We start from the raw sequence: 22,885 nt of genomic DNA, 5'->3' as shown, positions 1-22,885 counted from the left end.
TGCACATGCACACACACACCACCCGCCCGCCAGCCAGCAACAATAATGTAAGTACTTCTGAGAGTCCTGCAGAATGCTGGTAAAGCTGAAACTAGAAGATGACCATGGAGGAGGCCTCCCAGGTCTGACCACACTGCAGCTCCCCTTCCAACCCCCAAAGTCTCTCCACACCATTCTGATAAACAACATTAAAGATTAATAAGCATTCTTTCCTTAAATATTTACAGGAAAGTAAAAAAGTAAAACATGACGATTCATTGAGACTTTTTATGTCTGTTAGGTCGAACAGCTTATTTTTTAGTTCTGACTTAGCTGAGAACAGCAGTATTAAAAGAACAGGACTTATAACTGGGAAGGGTAAAGAGAAAAGCTATCTACAAACATCTGTAACCTTTTTCTGAAGAAATTTCTGGAACACAATTCATTTGAAAATTGGAAGCTACATATATTTGCTGACATTTCTAAATATGCTAATTAAAAAATTTCCGTGCTACAAAGATATCTATCCTTAAAACCAACTTTCAATTTGCAATATTTAAAAAATATAAATTTAATGTCATATTTAACTCATCAAGCACATTTCTTCATGCAGAAAAGCCAAAAGGAAAATTAACGCGTTTATTACTTCCATGAATTAAACATACTAAATTAGAAAAATTCTGAAAGCTGAATTACTCAAGACCCCTACATAACTTTTAAAATCTCCTTCAACTGAGCAATCTTTTCCATGGATGGCTTAGAGCAGAATTTTTTAAATTCTACACGTTTACTAAGATAAGAAAATTAGGTTTATAGGCTAGAGATATACTTAGAATAATTATCATTGAGAACCTGATACCTATTACATACTAGGTATCAGTGCTAAAAGTAACCAAAGGGATTAAATTCAAAATATTCATAAAATTAAACTATTTTGAGGCTAGGAAAAAAGACATGACCATTTCTTAATACCCAACACAAATACAGAAAACGTCGTGGACTAGAGGCTATCTAGCCTTCTAAAGGGGCCACACGAGCAACAGCCTAACAAAGAATAATATAAACTCCGAGAGTTTGGGCATTTTATTATTATTTAGGCATCAATAATAATTGTTGTTTGCTGTCCTAAAGTATCCTGATGAGGAAATCTAGACCATCATCAATCTAAAGACAGTATGTCTATGTGACCTCACACAATCTAATTAACCTTCCTCTCTCCTTCACATGTAACATGGACACTTGAGGCTGCAACTTCTCTTCGTGTAAGTTGGGGGCAGGGGGCAGGTAGCAGGCCTGTGGAGACTTGGACAGACCACCAGAGACCGCAGCAATCACTTTACTCAGCCAAGTGTGATACTGCATAATTAATGGGCTTGACATGGCGGGAGGCAGAATAACGTGATTCTTGAGCTGTGTGTCTCGCTTCCTTGGCTGAATCACCAGCATCCCCAAGAAAATGCAGTTTCAGCTTCCCCCAGACTACATGAAACGGAAATATTGTCCAAAACTGACAACCAACTATGCACAATGTATGGGTCACACAATGATACCGATTCCACACCTGACAGTCTAAGCCTTCCTCCTGTCCTAACCACTGACCTAGGGTCATCATGACACACAGGTGATGGGCTAACAGGCAAAAGTACTCACTGTAAAGCACACGGGACACACACCTAAATCGAACATGGCCAAACTTAGACCAAATGTGTACTTCTTCAACACTAAAATGGCCCTTTTTTTTTCCTCACAGTTTTAGGCGAAGAGCAAAATACCTCTTAGCACAAGCACATGAAATTTACTTTAATTCTTCTGTCGTTTATTCTCTTCCTACTTACAGTTTCCCCCAGACAAGACAGGTGGGGAAAACTATGTCCATTCATTTCGTAACAGGAAATGTTCTTTTTTTTTTAAATTGTCTCTTAAACTGTTTTGTTTTTCTCAGCACATTTGGGGCACATTTTGAACACCATTTTCTAATCACATATGTGCCGAAACTTTTTTAAAAGTATTATTACACAATCTCCATAATAGTTCTTCAGAGAAAAAAAAATCTGGATGGGAAATAGACTTTTCATATACCACATCTCATGTGAGTAGTAACAAAAACACAGTTAAAAAAAAAAGTCACATTCCACATGAATATGAGATTCTACCTAAAATAAATAATGATTAAAATATTTTTTACAAAGTCACTAATTATTTAAAGTAGGTTTTTGTGTGTGTGTGTGTGTGTAACTGCAGAATAGGACACAGACATTTAGACCATGATTCAATGTACTACATTCTAAGTTGTATTTGAAAACACAGTAAATCATCTGATGATCTGGAAATCATTCTTAAGAACACTTTTCCCCATTTACCCATTTTATGTTTTGCTGGGAGTAATAATTTTATTTTCATGTATTACACATTAAACATTATAATTTTTTCAAAAATTTGAACAGTAGATTAAGATTTTTAGATTCCTCCTGACCGAGTAAAACTAGGTCTTTATATCTAACTAGCAAACACTTTCAATATCTTAGTTTCAATGCACTCATCCAAAATTAATTGGTTAAAAAAACATGGACTTCTAATTTTTAAGAACTAATCAAAGTATGCATTTGTGTGTGTATATGTATGTATTTACATATATGCACAGACATTCATACAAACACACACAAATACACACACATACCATTACATACGTTTGCACTTTTCTCTGAAGGCTCCTGAAGCAAAGGTTAATTAGTCAAGGGATGTTAACGGCGTGTAGTAATACTGGCTCTTAAACACTTATTTTGGACAATTAGGTGTTTTTAGAACTGAGGTATTAAAGGTAAGATTTCATAAAAGATCAAAAATGACTAGAATTTTGGCAAGATATTTCCCAAACTTTAATTTCTCAAAGTCCGTGATGCTGCAGACTGTCACTGATGAGCTGCTGGTAAAGAAACACATCACCTGCCTTCCGAGACAAATATATCAACAGGTAAGAAACACTAACGGCGATGCAAAAAAACCCTAAGAGGTAAAAAAGGAGAACCACTTCCATCCCTTCAATCTCCTACTTTGGAGACAAGTTCTGCCCAAAATCTGGTTCAGCATTTTCTCTAAGAGACCCGAGCCATCCACAGACCGACGTGCCGAAAGAAGATGGAAGGCACCGCCTCAGGGGTTCTGACTTATGCTAAGATGAGCTGAAAAAAGGCCCCCAAACCTTGAGGTGGCCCGAGAATAACTTTTCATGTCTAGGTTTGACTTAAAAAACTTCTCAAGCTCTTTTGTACCAGGTGTGGGTAAAAACTAGGATAAATTATAGGCTACTGTAAAGCATTAATACCAAGCCATGAGCGAGAAAAGCATAAACAACAGCTTTTCTCTGTTCTCTTCCATTTCCTTTAAATTCGTTCAATATCCTCTAAATGAAAAACTGATTAGAAAGTAATCTGACATTAACAAAAATAACATAGTCGAATGGTCCAGTTCCTGATGCTTTGGCACCCACAGACCTTCTTTCTTACCTTGTCTATTCTATCTGGGCGGTTGGTAGCTGCCAAAATGGTCACATCTCTTAGCTGTTCAATGCCGTCGATTTCCGTTAAGAGCTGAGCCAAAACTCGGTCGGCTACATTCCCGGCACCTGAAGAACTGATTGTTAAAGAGAGTTGTAAAAATCTGTTCACCTATCTTCAAATATTCTATTACTTTAAAAATACTGTACATCCTATAAGAAGAAAAACTGACCATTTCAAAATATAAAATGCATGCTCCAGAATTCATTACTTGAATTATCATATTCAAAAAATAACTATGTTTAAATCATTTTTCCTCCATCATCAACCATGTTCATTTTTTCTCTAATAATAAAATGCTGAGTGTCAAATATAAAAGATGTGGGAAGATACAAGATTATTTAAAAAGAAGTTTTATTATAAGCACTTTTTACATGAGACTTATCAGGAAAAAAAAACAACTAAATGTTACATAACCGTTTTCATTTTGATTTTAAGTTTTAAATCACGAGTAAGAAAATAAAATTTTTAGGGGTTTTTAAAATGCCATTTTTAGATGCTGAAAGCTCACAAACTATCACATTCAATTAACATAAACTAAAGTTAAGAATGAATAACATTTCACAAATAGAAAATTATCATTACCATAAACGCTTTAGACACTGAATTCAACATGAAACATTAGGCATAGAGTCCATATAAAGAAATGGAACAAATGAGAAAAATCAAAGATATCTTGTTAACGATAAAATCATAATACATCTCCAGTCATTACATTGCTCAAACCCTCATATTCTATAAATAGAGATAACAAAGAAAAGTTTTTCCTAGATTATCATTCAGCCTTTATCCTCTCTTCCTTTTAGTTTCTTCTTAAGAAGAGATGCTAGGGACTTAGAATCTGTGAAACGATATTAAGTTAGCATGGAATCTGGGAAGGATTGGCACTGAGATAGTAAAAAAAAAAAAAAATTTGCATAAATTGTAGCAAAAAAAAAAAAATGGTGAATTTGAGCTGGGACCTAGAGTCCATAAGAAAGTCAAAAGAAAATTCTAAACCTAAAAACTATAACTGAAATTAAGAATTAGGAAGATGAATACAATAGGCCATTAGGCAAACAGAAGAGGGGATTCCTGAACTGGAAGATAGGTTAGCAGAAAATATCCAAAATGCTGAACAAAGAAAAAAATAAAAACAGCATAAAAGACATCTGGAACCTAATGGAAAGCCTAAGCAGCGTATAATTGTAGTCCCGTAAGGGCAGAAGAGAGTAGAGAGAGGAGAAACACAACCTGAGAATTTCACGAAACCATCAAAAGGAATCAATGGGGCCAAGAAAAGACTCAAGATTTACCAAGGCGGAAGCCAATAAAATTTTTGTTAACTAGAGATTACAGTCTGTGACCAACATTTCCGTTTAAAGTTTACTCTGAAAGTTTTCTCTGCAAAATGATTTCTGTAATCAGTGGCTAATAATAAAACAAGTACACACAGGATATTTCTAAATCTTAAATATCAACTCCCTTAGTAACAGACTACAGATTTTATGGCACCATTTGTTGCATACACACCAATAACTGCTCACTTATTAAAAATGTCAATACATCCAAGTACTCTAGGTCCTATTTTGACTTTTCTTTCTTTACTGGAGAAGCCTGTCGTGAACTTCTTTTAAAACGAATTACCATGATTAGGAAATCTATATACAGTAAGTCTTCACTTAACGTCACTGATAGATTCTGCAACTTTAAGCAGAGGGCTGTACAATGAAGCCAGTTTTAGCAGAGGCTAATTAGTATAAACAAGAGTTAACTTCCGAGGGCATCTCATGAGCATGATAGTGAAATGACACTGAAGGAAGCTGCAAGGACTTGGGAAGGAGCTGGTTTTCCTTGATGACGAAGTAGTGAGTATAACAACCACCTAAACGTAAATGGATCTGAGACAGGAGGTGACAAATCAAAGATTTCTCTTTTATTTTTCCCCCTTTTTATAGCAAAGTTCAGGAACAGTATGAATCACATTTTGGTCAAATGAATACCTTGAAGTTGATAACACTATGGGAACAATAACTACAGTTCTGGCTCCTTGATAGACATTTCTTTAAAATAAAAAAAAAAATGTATTTTAAAGGCGAGACAATTTTATATTTAAAAAAAATTCCAATCATAAAACCAGTTAATTTATAATCCATGAAAATAAAAGCACATGGAATATTAGTTTTGTCAATATTGTGTTTCAAAAGGTAAAAATCTATTATAAAGATATAGCTTGTAAGTCAAAAAACACTAAAACTATTAACATCTTTCCTAAAGAAAAATAGGAATAAAAGGAACACTGGCTGGAATGGGTAACCGGATTTTTTTTTTTTTTAGTTTAAAACAGTGAAAGGACTCACATTTTATACGATTTAAAAAATCGGAACATAAATCTTTTCCTATAAAATTTTTGCATGCTTAAAATTCCAATTCTGTTATCCAGCTGACAATAACATCTTGATAATAAAATACTGAAGGGTCTTATTAAAATCAAGAGATTTCTTAGACTCCCCGCTCACCACGTTGGGCTGACTTAATAATAACCTCATCAACAAGGTTGTCTCTTGATTCCCATAAATAAAACAAAACTCCCCTGTTTCTGATGAATCATGTATTCGGACATTATTAAAGCTCAGTATTTATTCTGTTTACACAGGCAGGTCATCTGTGCCTCACTTATCGTCTCAAGAAAATGGGGAATTCTGATCTCTCACAGAATGCTATGAGGGAAAAACTTTTATAAATAATTATAAAAACCTTCTGTTCACCTCCCAGACACTGTATTAATACTAAGTGACACATACTTGATTTGCTCTGTGCCGTGCATCACATGCATTCATTCATTAATCCCAATCACAGCACTGTGAGGTACTTTCTGCTTTGACTCCCATTTTATAGATAAGAAAACTAAGGCACAGGGAGGCTGAGTAACTTGCCCAAGACGCCACAGCTAGCAAATGGCAGAGGCAGGATTTGAATCCACATCTGACTGACTCCAGAGTCTATACTCCTTCCATAATACATATAAAACTTTAAAGAATTTCATAAATCAAATACACCAATGTGCCAAAACAAAGTTGAAATATCTACGGCAGTCATCTTTCAGCACTCGGGGGACGAGTGGGGGTGGGGGGGCGGCAGGGGGCTTTTGTTTATCACAGCTGAAAGGAAACAATTTTCAGGCTTATCACTACGTGACTGATTATGCTGTCGATATGTGATATTCGGCATGAACCTAACAGTAAATATGTTAACAGTAAAAAGCTATTTTAGATGAACAAGATATCCTGTAAAAGCAGACGGACACACACAGTGAGTTATCTTGCCTGCGTCCGAGAGCTGTGTAAGCTGCCTTGCTCTGCGCAACTGCGGCTTTGTATAAACTGTTAACAGAGAGAATGACATCCATGTATTTTTCCTTTTTTTTTTGGATTTCCAGTAAAAAATCCAAGCTAACATAGGCAATTATCATTACATTTGTGTAGCTTTGACTCAAACACAGTGTAAAGAAACAAGTGATACTTAAACTCACAGTTCAATGTACACTCTGCCAAAAGCAGGTTCTTCCACAACCCTGGACTCCCCCCGCACAGTTAGCACAAACATAACCGATCCAACGAAAGAAAGGAGGAAAATTAAGACATGTCAGTTCAGATTTATTTTCTGACAACAAGCTGTTTAAAAATTGAAGCAGAGTAAATGCTTCTAACACGTATCATTTTCCTAGTGCCATAGATCTAGAAATGGTGCTATAGAAAATTAAAATTCCATAGTAATTTTAATAAAGTATACGATCTGCAGTTTTTAAAATCATTCCAGTAACACTCTGATTAGTACTAATTGGGAAGACTGCTTTGAACTTGCTAAAGAGCTCTGATATGCGATAAGCTTGGGTTCAAATGCCAACTTTACCACTCACTTCTGTGTGTGTGTAATCTTAACCTGAGGTTTAGTTTTCTCAACTAAATCATGGGAAGGCATATCGTCTTCAAAATTAAAATGTATAAAGGATCTAGCACAATACTTAGCTCAAAGAAAATGCCAACAGACAGCAGTTATAAGCATTATTATTATTATTATAACTGGCTTAATGAGGATATCTATAACCTCTTAAAGTTACCTTAACGAAGTGGTATCTGGCACATAAACGTTTACTGGAATAAAGCTTGAACATCACGTAGGGTGGACAATTTTCGGAAGCCTGGATCGCAGAGGTTAGGAGACAAACCCAGATTCATCCCGCCAGTGGCATCCCTACTTAGCCTTACTTACAACATGGCAGAAAGTATCAAGCTTCCTTAAATTCTGCCACGAAAAACACCGACATGACACAGATAAGCTCTGCTCCTCTAAAGAAACCCTTCCTAACCATAGGTGTGCCCCAAACAATGTGCCTTCTCAATAAACTACTAAGACACTTTGTTTCTACAAGATGGATTAGGGGGCAATTGATATACATTGGTAATTATCTTTTAACCTTAAGTATATATGAGCTGTTCAAATGTAGTAAGTAATAATAGGTTGGCTTCTCAGAGTCAAGAAATTATTTACCTTAGTTAAAACTTTCAGATAAGGATATTTTTATACTTCTCAAATATTTTTGTATTTTAAAAATGTGGGTTTTTAAAATGGAAAACCTTCTAAAACAGGTAAAACAGAACACTTTTCATGAAGATCCTGTGAGGCTGTATGTTCAGATGCGGAAATGCTGGGCTCAAGTAAGGACTAATCACAGGACATCTCTACTGCTTTGCTTTCTTGGATCTATGCCAAAAGAAGTTCTCTTCATGCTTTTCTACGCTCTGTTCTGCGTCTTCTCCGTGAACGACGCTCTCTCTTTCCGTGGATGGCAGGGAGGTGGCTGCTGAGCCGGGCGCTAATCGTGGCTACGAGACACAGGCTCTGGCAGCCAGGCCGTGGGCGCCCACCCACCCGAGCAAAGACTCGGCGAGGTGCCCCTGCAACAAGACCAGAGCCGCCGCGTGGCCTTCTGGGCGGAGGGTAACACGGTGACCTTCCCACAGAAGGCACCGGCGAAGCCGGGCAGCAATGAGCTCCCCCAGCGCTCCCGCAGCGACCTGAACAGGATGCTCTTCACTGCCGCTGCCAGCTACAGCAGAAGGATGACCCATCGTTTCTGCACCCTTAGCACAGCTGACGGTCTGGGGAGCCAGATCCACTTTCAGAGTGAGCGTGGACAAAAGCTGATTCGATGCCTACCGCTTGTGACTCTTTGACATTTTAAAATGCACTCTAGAAAAAAATCTAAAAATTTAAATTGGGTACATGGGATGGCCATAATCTAGAACTTTTTTGAAAAAGCATTGCTAAGCACTTCCTTCATTCTTTTTGGAGCTCTCTGACAGGTGACTATATCCATTCCAAAGCTTACCAATGCTGCTTTATAATGAAGATGATGATGCTTCTATGAAAATGCAGGTCACAACATTCTGAAACATGAGCTTAATTAAAAAAACAAACAACTGATTAACAAATGACATTAAAACGTGGTGATATCAGACTCCGATAACAATCGGATGAGTGAACCTAACCTCTAGCTTCCCTGAGCCTTCTTCATTCCTTTATTCAAAATATAAACGTCTCGGTGCTTCTTCGCTAGGCACGGTGCCGGCCAGCTGAGATAAAGAGGATTTCATAATTATTGACATGCATGAATGAAGGGGTCGAATTAAATAATACATATTCAGGTCCCTCTAGCTTTAAAACTCTATGATTCTGTGATGGTATCATGCAGCATCTAAGTTATTTAATTCATTATTTTTAAGAAAAATATTCTTATTCAGAAACAGATTGACACCTCCTTTCTAAATAGAAAGAGGAACTTGTACTTGTCCAATTTGCTATCAGTTGTAGGAGGAAATGGCGGCTGTAAATCACAGGGGAGATCGGGTGAAGGGAATTCTTTGGATTCCCATTACCCATGCTGCCTTGCCCTTCATGTCCACAGATCACTGAGATCTAGCTGGAGAACAGCGCAGTGAAAATGTTTTATGGGCTGAGAAATATTTTTGGCTGAATTTCAAAGCTGCAGTAGGAAACAAAAACCATAAAACTGACATCCTAGGAAATCAAAACCAACTCCCAGAAAAAGTTTAAAAACAAATGTGTAATCACTAACATAATGAAATGATTTTATAAAATTTTATTATCTGCTAGAGATAAGCAACATGACAATGGGAAAAAAATATTCAACTGTAGAAAACATTGATGCTAGATTTTCCTGAAACATTAATTCTTTTTTCCCTTAAGAGGTCAAGCCCCTTTTCCAAATAATTCCTATTCAAAAGTTATATGGTGCCATGGACGGAAGGGACATTATATCTTAAAACGGGTCTATAAACTGTAGCCACAGACCAAATCGGGCCAGCCAAATGTATTTTTATTTGATGACATACTTGCTATGGCTGGTTTTGTACTTAAAGCAGCAGAAACGAACAGTTTCATTAAAGACTGTGTGGCCCCAAACACCGCAAATATGTACTACCTGGCTTGTTACAGAAAATGTGCCCACCCCTATCTTAAAGAAATCTCACTGCCAGGATGGAAATTAGTACACTGATTTTATTTTTCAATACTAAATATTTCACGAAAATGATATATTCATTTCCTTTACAACTCCTCCAATAAAATAAAATACCCCATCAACCCTTCATGTGATTTCTAAATTACAGACTAACATCTCATGTATCCAATTTAAATTTTTTTCTGGTACACATTTTAAAACGTCATAAATTGTTTCAAGCGGCAGGGATCTGAACTTGTGTCTTAAAACCTATTGCCCACACCCTCGTCATTAATACTGAGGCTTGAGAGACCAAAAGGCCAGCCAAGCGAACGCTGCTCCTGGGCCCACCCGGCCCGGAACGTTTCTCGTGGTGCACATGAAACCCAAGCTAACTTTCACTTTAAAGGGAAGACAGCTACAGTAAGAGTGACTCCCAGTTCCTACCGGAATGCTGCAACAGGCCCGCTCTCCCAGGAAAGTCAGGCCTTTGATCCACACGCACAAAACACAAAGTATTCATAGCATCCTGCTATACGTTACGAAATCATTAAAATCATTAAAATGCTACCCACTTTCCATTTCTCCTTTTGCTGTTTTCCACAGCATTTCTGTTTAACATCAAAAGTCTACCAGTGTGAAAACTATCTCTGAGGTGGTTGAGTATAAATTAGGAAAAACTGCATACCAGGAAATAGGCATTGAATTTTTAGCACCTTGAAACATCAATTTACAAAAAAATAGCGGTCAAAAGTATTTAATAAGTGGTTATTATTAGTTTCTTAAACATCAAATTTTCTTTCAATGATTAAGAGAATTTTTTACCCCGACATGAACACACCTTTTCTATCCCAAACCTTGATGGTGTAAGAGGCGGTTCAAGCAGCACTAAATCAGAAGACAGGATCCAGTTGAGGACACGAAGGAGCTCTGTGCCCCTTCTCAGATTCTAGGGGCTTCTGTTCCTTTCGAAGAATAAAAACTTGCACTAGATGACTTTTAAAAATTTTTCCAGCTATAAAATTTTATGATTTTATGAAATTTTAAAAATCACCATAAAAATTCCATTAAAACAATTTATGACCCTCCTTGAAAAGTGTCATTTAGAGAAATGACACCTACAAAAATTTCTTCTACAGTGCTTAGTGTTAGGAATTCACGGAATTTACCTGAAATCTCTGAATATGCTGCAAGAGGCTACTCCCTTTCCTGATGGTTATTTTAAAACTCAGAGCCCGTTTCAGAATGCTGCTAAGCCTGGAATCCTCATTTTTAATAAAAGCTGGCTCAGAGCGTCTTAAGTGTTTTCCCCAACCACTTCAAATGCAAACGAATTCTGACTATCAAGTGCAGAAACAGCCAAACAAGGCAGAAATTATTAAAATCACAGATACTCCAGTGCCACAGACGGTATCACTCAGCTTTTAACTTAGCACTTAAACTTTTTTGTTTCCCATGTATTTAATCATCTTTTCTATATTCTAATCATGAACCAATATTGCAAATGTTTTTTATACAATAGCATTAGTTTTATAAAAAAGAGACTACCTTCTCTTTCTCGTCAATAACAATACTTTCTCCATTTCCAAAATACGAACTTTTTTCATATTTAAAATTTTTGAAATCGGGAAGTCTCTTGGAGCTGGTGATTTCTCAGCATCATTTAATAGTTTAAAGCTGCATTTTTCTTCAGTAACAATACGTGAAATGATGACATGTCTTTTAACTGATGGCATGTTAGATTGATGAAATGTCATGGTGCCTGTCACCTGTAGAGTACTTTTTTTAATTTCCCAAATACTTCAGTTTCCTCCGCTAGACTATAAACTCTGTTGGGGCAGGATTCATTTCTATCTCGAGCACTATATCTCTATCTATATGAAAATTATTACTATAAGAATACCTATGCAGAAATGATAAGAAACACAAGTTTTTTTATGTGATTACGAAATGCCAGGTACTATGTGAAGCACTTTACAAGTATTTAATTCCGACAACCTAGAATTTGTTCCTATTATTACTGCCATTTTGCAAATGAAGAAAAAGGCTTAGAGGAGACAAGGAAATTTCTCTAGGTCCTGTTCACTGTTTTATTCATTCACGAATGAAAGAATGCTTGCAAAGGAGTCGTACCACAGCCCCGCTGGACAGACAGGGCCCGTACCAATGTAAGCCACAGCGGAGAACGCATACTAAATGCGGGCTTGAACAAGGTTAGCGAGTTAACGACTTAGACCTGGAATCCGCAGTGTGGTAGTTGGGCCAACAGGTGGCTCAGAGTATCTATTCTGGAGGCGAAACACCCAAATTCAAATCCCCATTCTTCTACTAGTGATCCATGACCTGCGTAAGATATTTATGTGCCCAGTGCCTAAGATGTCCCCCTGTAAAAGGGAGACGAGACTGGGACCTACCCCTCCTTGGGCTGTTGTGATTGATGATCAGAAGTTAATATGGCAAAAGGCCGTAAATGGTGAGGGATGTCCAAACAATCCGAACCACCTTATTTGGAAGTTAATCCAAGTAAATCAGATGGGCCTCTCCAGTTAGTGACTGTAAGTTCCAGACATACATTCCCAGTTCCAAATCTCTTCTAATTCTGCTTGAGGTGTGGTGCCACCAGGCCATCATCGTCGGCTGACAGAATGATTCAGGATCCATGACAGGCTGGCGTGTTCGGGGCAGAGGAAGCGGCTCTAGGCATCTCCAGCTTGGTCAGGGGCCACTGCCATGAGTGAGGAGGTTGGGCCACGACAATACAGTACACCTTCCCACCATAGGGCTGCTGTCCAGGACAGGGTCGACTGATGATTACTGCCCAGCCTCTCCCCTCCCCACTGTGAACCTTGAAATAGGTAACATTTAAGCTCGCCAGGAGGAGGAGTGGTGTACAGGAGCCAACTGCTCTACTTAGCATTAATGCGGAGGCCTTCCTGCCAGCTTTTTCCTTACCTATAACGCACTTAAAGCAGTTTCTAGGACATAAGAAGCACTGCATGAGTGTTACCTAATGTAACACCCATGTATAATTCAGCCCGGTATAATTCAGGTCCCTTCTCCACTGCTGTGCCTTACCTCCTCCATTAGCTAGTGTCCAAAGAGATAGGCTAATGTGACAGATTTTCAATTTTCCCAAATGTTATAGAGCTCATCGAAGCACTTTGCAAAGGTAATCTTACATTTCCTTCAACTCGCAATAAGAAATAAGATTAAAAAAAAAAAATCTTATTCAGAACACCCATGATTTAAATGGGCAGATTAAGAGAAGTAAATAGGCTTATTTTTTCAAGTTTCAAAGAAATTTAAATGCAGCAGGGAGGAGAAAATAGTGTTGTAATCAGACGCTTTTATAAGCATGAAAAAAAATCTCCTTATCTGAAAGCACAAGTATTTCTAAAGCTAAGCAAATAGTATGTCTCTGTTCTATTTACATGGTGCCACCTACAATCCTCCGTTTCATGGCTAATTTGAGGAACTTCAAATAATCAAAATGACTGATTTAACATGCACAGGACAGTAAGGACTAGTATAATCATAATTCTCTGCTTGACTTGTTAGACATCTTAAGTTTGGAATTTAAAACTCGGTAAGAAGAAACTGTCTTCTAATGCACTGTCATTTTTGGACTTGTCACATGGTTCTGATCTGAATGTTACTGCAGAAAACAGATAACTGAACAAATGAAAGCACTGATATTCTATAGCCTAATATTACATAGCCTCCTAGTTTCTGGGATTTTTAGATTTTTCTATGTTTTTCCGTGTTTTCTATTTAACAGTGCATAAAACTGGTTCAGTATCTTGGGAATTTTATACTTTTCGTATCCATCAATAACTCTTTTCCTCAATTTCTAGAAATTATGTTTGATGTAAACAGCTGAAGAACAAAAATATACATGTGTGGGTTTTATTTGTTTTAGTTTTCAGGTAATAGCACTCTAATTGGATAAAACAATGCTGGCTCATCACACAATTAGGGAAAAAAAAACCTGAAAATAGAATATCACTCTAAGAGTCTCTCATGGCTATAAAAACGAACTATGGAAGACTTAGTGCAGCTGAAGTACAACCAAAACTGTACTTTGAACCTTTAGCATTACCTTTGCTCACCGGTCTCATTTTTGCTTTCTGAAATGTCAACTAACTTGACCATAACTTTTCTGTACAAAGGAAACTGACTGCACGGAGTTTATTTGTACTTGATTTGAGCGAGCACCAGGGCGGTGGGAGGGAGGTGCACTATACAGGCTCCGGTGGAGACGTGAGGGGAAGGAAGCGATGCTGCTGGCCATTAGCATCTCTAACACATTTGCAGACACCTACTGAGCCAATTTGCCAGCAAAAACAGGATATTTCCACCAAGTGCTTTGTCTGGTTTCTCACACCATTTTATTTCAAAAGCATTTTATGAGAACTCTTACATAGTCTACCTCCCATCTGGTTTATATTTAACAAAGTATCCGACCCTGTTCCTTTTTAGCTCTAAAAGTAGATGTCCCTGATGTCACATAAATGTGGCAGGTCGCACTACTTCAGCCAACTTCTCTGGCTTCCTTTTCTTCTCTTGTAGTGAATGTGAACATGAGCTATTAGTAACCTTTTATGCCATCTCACTTCAAAAGTAATAAAAGGGCCCAAATACTTCAACCTATAAAATAAAAAGGCTGGCAGGTATTTAGAGGCTGTGGAGCGGGTGGGTTGGGGAGCAGGGCAGGCTCCCTCTCAAGATTCCGAGTGACAGCTTACACCCTCCTGCGAGGAGGCGGCCCCATCCGGGGAGGAGGAGTGCGCTGGGGACTCGGGGACTCACATGGAGCCGGCACTGCAATGACCATCCACAAACTTCTGTAACCAACACCCGCCTCAGGAAGCTGTGCGCCAAGCACACAAGTTCACCTTCTCCAACAGGAAATGCTTATAGGACACAGTCCTTAAGGGACCTCTAAACATTTGTAGAGGAAAATAACCATACTTGTAAACAGTTCTTATATATATATATCTGAAATGACACAATTGTCTTTATTGCCTGAGATTCAGGATCAAAACTATCAATACTAATTTTTATTCTACTGTACCTAATTATATTTTAGAAAACATGATTTAATCCAGAGAATACTAAATTATGTATACATCTTTTATTATAACTGGGTTCTACTTTATCATACAAGTATTCTTAACTGAGCTTTGTTTACAGTTTTAATCAAGTACTTATAACAACTCAAATTATGATAGTGCCAGGGATCTCTATAGATAATAAACTATAAAAATTAACTCAAATGCCCTTAATAGATGTCGGGTTTTTTAAAACTGTACTAAAGTATTGTAAAGTGATAACATAAACTAATTTAATGGGTATAAGAGAAAAAAACGACGTGAATTGAAAAATGTTTTCTGTCAGGCCAAATGCATTAATAAATAAAATGTGTATGAGAAATACTATTTATTCTATACTGTAACTGTTAATATTTAACAGCCATCCTATTAAGTATTGCTTACCTGCCCCTTTCAACCGCTAAGGCATCCAGTTCATCAAAGAAAATGATGGAAGGAGCAACCGCTCTCGCTTTCCGGAAGACCTGGCGGAAAGAGCGCCATGTTAACTAAAGACCGGCAAACTCCAAAAACTCTGTAGTTGGTTTCGGTTTGAAAAGTGTCTTTAGAGCTAAATCCATTATGTACAAGTCAATGAGCCCGAGCATTTTGTACACGACCTATACCAGATGTTCGCACACTTTCTAACGATGTAAAGGCATCTTCTTCTACGGTGCTTACTTGCAAACGGAGACAAGACAATCCCACATGTTCACAGAGGTGTGCAGGAGGCAATCTGGTTACATAATCAGACATCTCAACTAAAACCCCAGCTCCACCACTCAGTAGCTGTGTGTCTTTCAGCTTTACTTGTCTAAACTTCAATTTCCCTATCTATCAAATGGAAATAATGATACATGCCAACCCGTGAAGATTATTTTAAGAACTGAACTTAAAAAGCATTTAACACAATGCTTAAAACATAGTAAGAGCTCAGTAAATGACAGCTATTATGAACTATCATAAATACATGTTTAAAAGAAAAATGATAAATATATAATCAACCACAGCTTAGCATATAAAATACCCATAAACTCAAAGCCACATGCCTGCTCATTTCTCTGAAGAATGTAAGGGAACGTAACAGTTGATGTAGAGCCAGGACGAGACAAATGGCCAAAATTTGGAAGAGCACAGGCTAGTCGGACCAGACGTCACTCAGACTATCAACATCAGAGACTGGCCAGAGAGCCTGGGGGTGACACACGGAAATGGGCTGGAAGAAGTCCGCATAGGCACAAAGAAAGCCAAACGTGCATTACTTGTAGCCACGGCCCCCGTCTTCTTGTCACACATATCATGACCATAAAAATATAAAACTGTTACCAAAACATTAATATTAATACACATCACCTTTTTCACATTTTAATCAATAATGGTGCTGTCATCGGCTAATGTTTTATACGACGACCATTATCCACGTTTAAAAAAAAAAAGACAAAAAGTAACCAAACTTTTTCTCAGATGGAAAAGCATTGTAATCTCTACTACTCAGGTATTTCACCACTGGAGACCATCCACTCCACTGCCGTCTGCACCCGCTTCCTGCCCTTGCTGAGCTTCGCAGAGGACATACGCTGCCTGTGTGAGGCAGGACAACCTCCACTCAGGAAAAGCCGCGATGTGTAGCCAGAGTGCCATGGTTACCTGACTCCAGTGCAGCTTCCGCAGTGTGGAGGGGCCTATGGATCAGGCACAGGTTTTAATACTTAGGAGCGAGGCGGGAATGCACTGGGTAAGTCACCAGGCAAAGGTAAAATAAGTAAAATGAAGAGAGTACAGGGGAATTTTCCTGCACTAAGCTCATTTAATTTCAAGGACTGCCTAGTTTAAAGGGTTTAAAGCTCATTCGGAAATCATGCGTTCTTTATAAGTACACACATACCCTTTTTTAAATGAAATGCTGGCATTTGTTTAAAAAAAATCTTTATTTGGTAAAACCAGAGGCTGGTAATACTATGATTTAAAAAATAAAGTATTACAGATGATCAAAACTACATTTTTAAATAATAAACTAATATTGGCCTAAAGAAAAAAGCAGACCACTGGAATGTAGATCTGGAAATTTCGAAAGCCGTAACCCCCCAAAAAAACGGCCCCAGGCCGAGGACAGCGCTTCTCCCGCGGGGCTCCGCTTCAGGCACAGCCTCTTACCTCTCTCACTGCTCTTTCGGACTCGCCCACGTATTTGTTCATTAATTCAGGTCCCTGCATGAAAAGAGAACAACTGCTCAGTTCTTCACAAATACATGTGGTTGTAAAATAAACAGAAGTCCGTCTTTCATTAAATTAGTGCCTTTAGCATGCCTCTTTTCACTAAGTGCTATTTGTGCATCAAAAATTAAAGACATTCTATGTTCCAAAACCTATACTTCAATACAAAGGAAAGGCGGTGATTATGATGTTTCGGTCTTCATCTGTCACCCACGCACCCACATTTTTACTATACATCAGGCACCGTGCTAGGCGCCGAAGATGGGCCAGTCTAATCCAGAAGACCAGAGAAGGTAACATCCATGTGTCCCCAGGCTGAACCAGGGACTGGTTCTGAGTGGGTCCACTTGTCAGTTTGTGATGAAGTCCACTAGATCAATAGCCCCCTCTGACGAGAAGTAAGACCTCAGGGCTATTCCATGACTCTGCAACAAATCCTGAAAATGGAATGGGAACCCTGGAATCTGTGATATGACCTCACAGTGTTTCCCTGAGCAATGCCAGGACACATGCTGCCCTCAGGCCCTCTGCCGTCACCTGACACGGCCAGGGAACACTGATGGTCTGCACCTATAGGGCCACACGCGCTCTTCTCAGCCGCTCTCCTGGCCAGAGGCAATCACTCTCCTAAGGCAGTCTGAGGAGCACCAGTCAGAGTGTCACACTGTGACAATGACCCTTGTCACCCTCCTGAGTGTCTCCTCACTCAGCCTGTGTCTGGATCTCCCTTAGATATCCGCCGCTCAGCACTTCATCCAGTTGATGGAAAACCTCTTTTCCTTTCTTGTGTACCAAAGATGAAAGGTGTGGACTTCTTGTAATAAAATTCTATCAATTTTTAGTAAGCAGCAATCGACAGGAGAATCCCTATAAATGTGGTTGGTTTCCCAGTGATATGCTGCATATCGCTGATGCAGAAATATACATTTTTTGACATTTAACACCTCTGAATTTTAACATTTCTCTTTGCTAAATATCAAAAATGTCACATACTGTGTGAAAACCACTAGGCTTTATTTTTTTTTTTACTGCACACCTACCTACTTTCTCACATTACACAGTCATCACATCACAGTAAGTCACGGGGTACTTTTTTAAAAACCTGCTTCTATGAACCACAGCTGTTCCCTTCAGCTACTGATACACAGTCCTACAGCGCTGCCGTCCTTCTCATCTGTGAATGTTCTCTCACTAGACTCGCTGTTTTCAGCATCTGGCTTCTCTTGACACTCTTCCCCATACGATTCAGAATCCAACAGATGTGCATATATGTGTATGTGCATGTAGACACGCACACATACACAAACACACATACACGCACAAATACCTTATTTGTTTTTATTTTTCTTTTTTAGGCGAGGCAACACTTGGTTGACCTCACAGATTGCAAGGACCTTGTCAGCTTACAATCCCTTATTTTTTATTTCTTACGCCTACAGCATCTGGTCTTCCTAAGTGACCTCCCATCCAAGTACTAACCAGGCTCGACCCTGCTTAGCTTCTGAAATCAGACGGGATTGGGCACGTTCAGGGTGGCATGGCTGTAGACCACAAATACCTTATTTTGAACAAGATTCATGTTCTATCCCATGAAAACCATGGGCCCAGACATTAGGAGACATAATTAGAGACTGGCTCAAGTATTTGCTTAATAATCTATATCAATTAAAAAAAAAAATGACTGACTGAAGCACATGGGCACGCCCTAGCAGAATGTCAACTAATGCCACAAATTAAAATGGGCCACAGATATTTAGCTTCAGGTAAGACACCATTTTACGAAGATAATTACCATACAGAATGGCAAGTTCTAGGATCGAGACAGGCGACAGGTGCCACTGGGACACGGGAAGGGACTCTTAGACGCCAGGATGCTCCTAGACAAAGTAACATTTTAGGTGAGACCTCAGTTGATTTATTCTGTTCCCTCAAAAATATGAAATACATCAGGACCCGGGAAGAAATCAAAAAGGTCTCTGATGAACCAAGATAGAGGTGCTGTACGCACTTTAATTGTAAAACGCTCTTAAGGTCTTTATTCAGAGGTCACTGACTTTTCAATTATGCACACACCTAAGGAACTTGAGAAGAACTAAGAATTTAGTCCAGGTGCGGGGAGAATGCGACAATCAGTAAGGCCCATAAGGTGGAGGCCAGGAGCGCGTCAAAAACGAGCTTCCATTTTACCCTGTAGGCATCAGGTTTGTCTCAGGGGAGTTAACTGATAACAGGAGTTTTATGCAAAGATGGCTGTAGCCACAATATAAAGGATGACTTGAAAGAACATATGAGACCAGAAATAGACTAGTTATCAAACTCTTAAAATAGGAAAGGTGAGAAATGATGAGGATTCAGGTCAAACAATGGGATGAAAATGAAAAGATAGTCCCATAAACGATTTAAAAAGAGAAAATCAACTTAATTTGTTTGCTGCGAGTAGCGAGATACGAAAATGAGAGAGAATAAGAGGGGCAGAATAACTCAAATTCTACTCAGTTCATGAAGGCAAAAAAAGATGCCCAATACAGTCAGTGTAGCAAGTCTCAGAAATATACAGTTCATTCAAAGTATTTCATCGCAAAAGATTAAAATTTAAAAATATGTAATCACAAACGTAGGTGCTAGCATTTATTGAACATTTACCATGTGCCATGAACTGTCCCAAGGACTTCACATGTCTTAGTTCAGCTCTGTAAGATGTCAAAGTGCAGAATTACTATGATGATTTTCAATCCGTCAGCAAATTAAAGAGCCACACAAAATCAAAAGCAGGGAAGATTACAAACATCCAATGCTTTCATCTTTTTGCTGACATACAGAGGCACTGACTGAACCATTCATTTTCTTTCATTAAATGAATATTTATTAAGTCCCTGCAATGAGTTTGTGGCTTCATAGGAGAAATTAAACATATTCTTAAAAATATAGTGAAGAGAAAAATCACAACTATACAGAGAATGTCACAAAGAGAAGTAAAAATAAAACAAAGATTCCTTCCAATAAAAGAATCGAGGAATAATTCTGAACAGCAATGAGATCACACCTGTGTTAGGTCACTCAGAACGAGTGCATCAGTACGGTGATATTACTTTCCTGGGCATCACTCAACCGCCACTGCAGTAACTGACGCGCATGGCTGCAGAGCGGGGAGGGACAGCACAGGCAGCTGTGCTGACCCCAGGAGTGCAGGCTGCTCTGGGGAGGATAAAGGCAGAATAATTCCAGAGTTCTAGAGAAAGCACGAGGTTAGACAGGAGGGAGCTAATAAATCAGAACAGAAAACTAGAAGCTACCAGAAAGACAATGGTCAGGTGTAACAGAATGCAGAAAGGACATTGCTGAATCGTTTCTATCAATTAGCCTGTGGTAAACTGTCTCATTATACGTTGTTTCACTTAAAGTCCCAGAGTCGACCCATGATGTCGAGTGAGGACTTAGTTTGCTGACCCCAATCTAGATTAATTTCATACAATATGAAAAAGTTCATTTCTGCCAACAGGATTTAAAAATCATCAAAAATATCAATGACACGATTGCTGCCTAAAAAACCTGGACTTCAAAAAATTAAAAAAATTGATCAAAACATTAAGGAAAAAAATTAATTGACACTTTAAAAAGCAATTTCAAATATCTGGTAACGTTGAAGATGCTCGTGCCCAATGACAAAAACTTCTACTTCTGGGTAGCTACAGCCCAGAGACGCTCTTGTACATACACGCACGCAAGGAGACAGGTGCGAGAGTATTACTGAGGCCCTGTTACAACAACAAAAATTAAACCTGGAAAAATGCTCATTTTCACAGTCCTGCCCTGCAGTGCAGAACAAAGTCTGCCCATTCACAAGGCATAACATAAAATCAAGTAAACCAAGCATATGCTGGTCGTTTATATATGACGAATGACACTGTTACCCAAGGGGACTGTGGACAGAGTTCGGAAAGTGAACAATAAAACAAGAACGAGGGCCCACGCAATAAAGCAAGCTTTAGATAATTAGGAGAAAGGGCTTTTGTTGTGGGGGAGTTTGTTAGGGGGGGACAGTGAGGAACAGGTAAGAAATGTTTATGCAGAATTTTATTCAGCTTAGGGTGGCTAATTAGGCAAGAGTGGCCTGATAACAATCAGAAAGGAAACTGCTGGTGACCCTGTTGTTCTTATTGTAATTACTATTATGCCAACTCTGTATTACTGTCATTGTTCTTATAGCAGCTCTCCATAAAAGTCAAGGGCGTGACATAAACTAGTAATCCAGGGAAGACATCTCCTTAAGCTGCCAGCATATTCAGTGCATTTATACTGCTTTCTAATTACCAGCTTTCCAGAAGGAAAGCAGAGAATCTAGAGAAATGATTACTGCTCTCCACAGATAGTGGTTCTAAAACAGACGACTTGAATATCAGTCTGGGGAAGGACAGGATTATGATATTGTCTTCTCAGAGATTATGATTATAATTGATTATGATTATGATTATAATCTCTGAGAAGACAATATCAATACAACTAATAACAAAAAGATTTTATGTTTTAAATATGTGATGTAGGCAAATAGACTTGATATTTTGTTGAAAATGTGAAAATATGGCATACAGCCTCAATCAGTGAAGGATCGTTCCACTAATACATAGAGGTGGGTTATAGGAGACCCGGGGATAAGAAACAATGCTTTCTCCAAAAACAAAACAGAAAAGAAAAAAAAAACACCAACAGATTTGAAAATCTAACCTAAGAATTTCGCCGAGAAGAAAACCTAGACTGGAATAACGGAAGTGTGACCAACAAGCTGGAGCTGTAGTAACGAAGGACCACAGGCCCCAAAGGACGTGTGGTTCTGTACAGAACTGCGAGCTGGAAGTACCGCCTGGGATACAGGCCTGCGAAATGCAGCCCCGGAAGCTACGCAATGTTACACGGGTCCAGAATTCTACAAGAAGTCAAGGCAACATCATCATCACCAAGCAAGGTTATTTGCAGTCTGAAGTTAAAATTGCCAAAAATCACTGAATTCTGGTACGAAGATTTGCAAAAGATTAAATTCCAATTCAATGACATACACTACATTCTAGTCTAACACTAGCACAAAAGTTAAGGGATGCCAGGCTGTGCTGCTAAATATTTTTGTTCCATTTGAAGTCAAATATATATCTAATTCTTAAAAATAGAAGAAAGCAGCCATCAGAATCAGTTAATTCTATAAAATCTTGCGAAAGACTTGATATCTATTATCTCCTTTACTGCTTACAACAGATACTCTTATTATCATAACTTTGCAGAAAAAAAGTTGAAATGAAAAAAGATTAATTTGCACAGTCATTTGGCTTACTAAATGGCAGAACTGGTCTCTTGACAGTTCATTACACCTGACAACGAAAGGAAATGCCCCAAATGTTAGCCACGAGCAGGCACAGAGGCAAAGCAGTGGGTTGGACAGTAAGCACCGCGCGAGCCACTCACAGACTGTCAGTGGACCGGCTGCAGGAGGCGTTCGGTCTCACCCGCATCCCTCAGAACCTGAGGGCAACAACGACCCAAGAAGCTGAGTGAAATGC

At 38.6% G+C, this 22,885-nt stretch overlaps 1 protein-coding gene and 1 pseudogene across 1 annotated transcript in view; both read right to left on the bottom strand.

The window, feature by feature from the left end:
• The window catches only part of AFG2A (AAA ATPase AFG2A), a 232,585-nt gene that overhangs the window by 125,716 nt on the left and 83,984 nt on the right, over positions 1-22,885 (bottom strand). Inside the window, exons 13-15 of the mRNA XM_039879553.1 lie at positions 17,280-17,333; positions 15,531-15,610; positions 3,483-3,609 (exon numbers count right to left, since the gene is read on the bottom strand). Coding sequence (XP_039735487.1) covers positions 3,483-3,609; positions 15,531-15,610; positions 17,280-17,333 — 261 coding nt within the window. The remainder of the gene's footprint in view (positions 1-3,482; positions 3,610-15,530; positions 15,611-17,279; positions 17,334-22,885) is intronic.
• LOC120616331 (uncharacterized) lies at positions 18,770-18,888 on the bottom strand (annotated as a pseudogene).

The sequence above is a fragment of the Pteropus medius genome, unplaced genomic scaffold, assembly GCF_902729225.1.
Source record: "Pteropus medius unplaced genomic scaffold, Ma_sr-lr_union100, whole genome shotgun sequence".
Taxonomy (NCBI): Eukaryota; Metazoa; Chordata; class Mammalia; order Chiroptera; family Pteropodidae; genus Pteropus; species Pteropus medius.
This window is presented reverse-complemented; position numbering and strand designations above follow the sequence as displayed.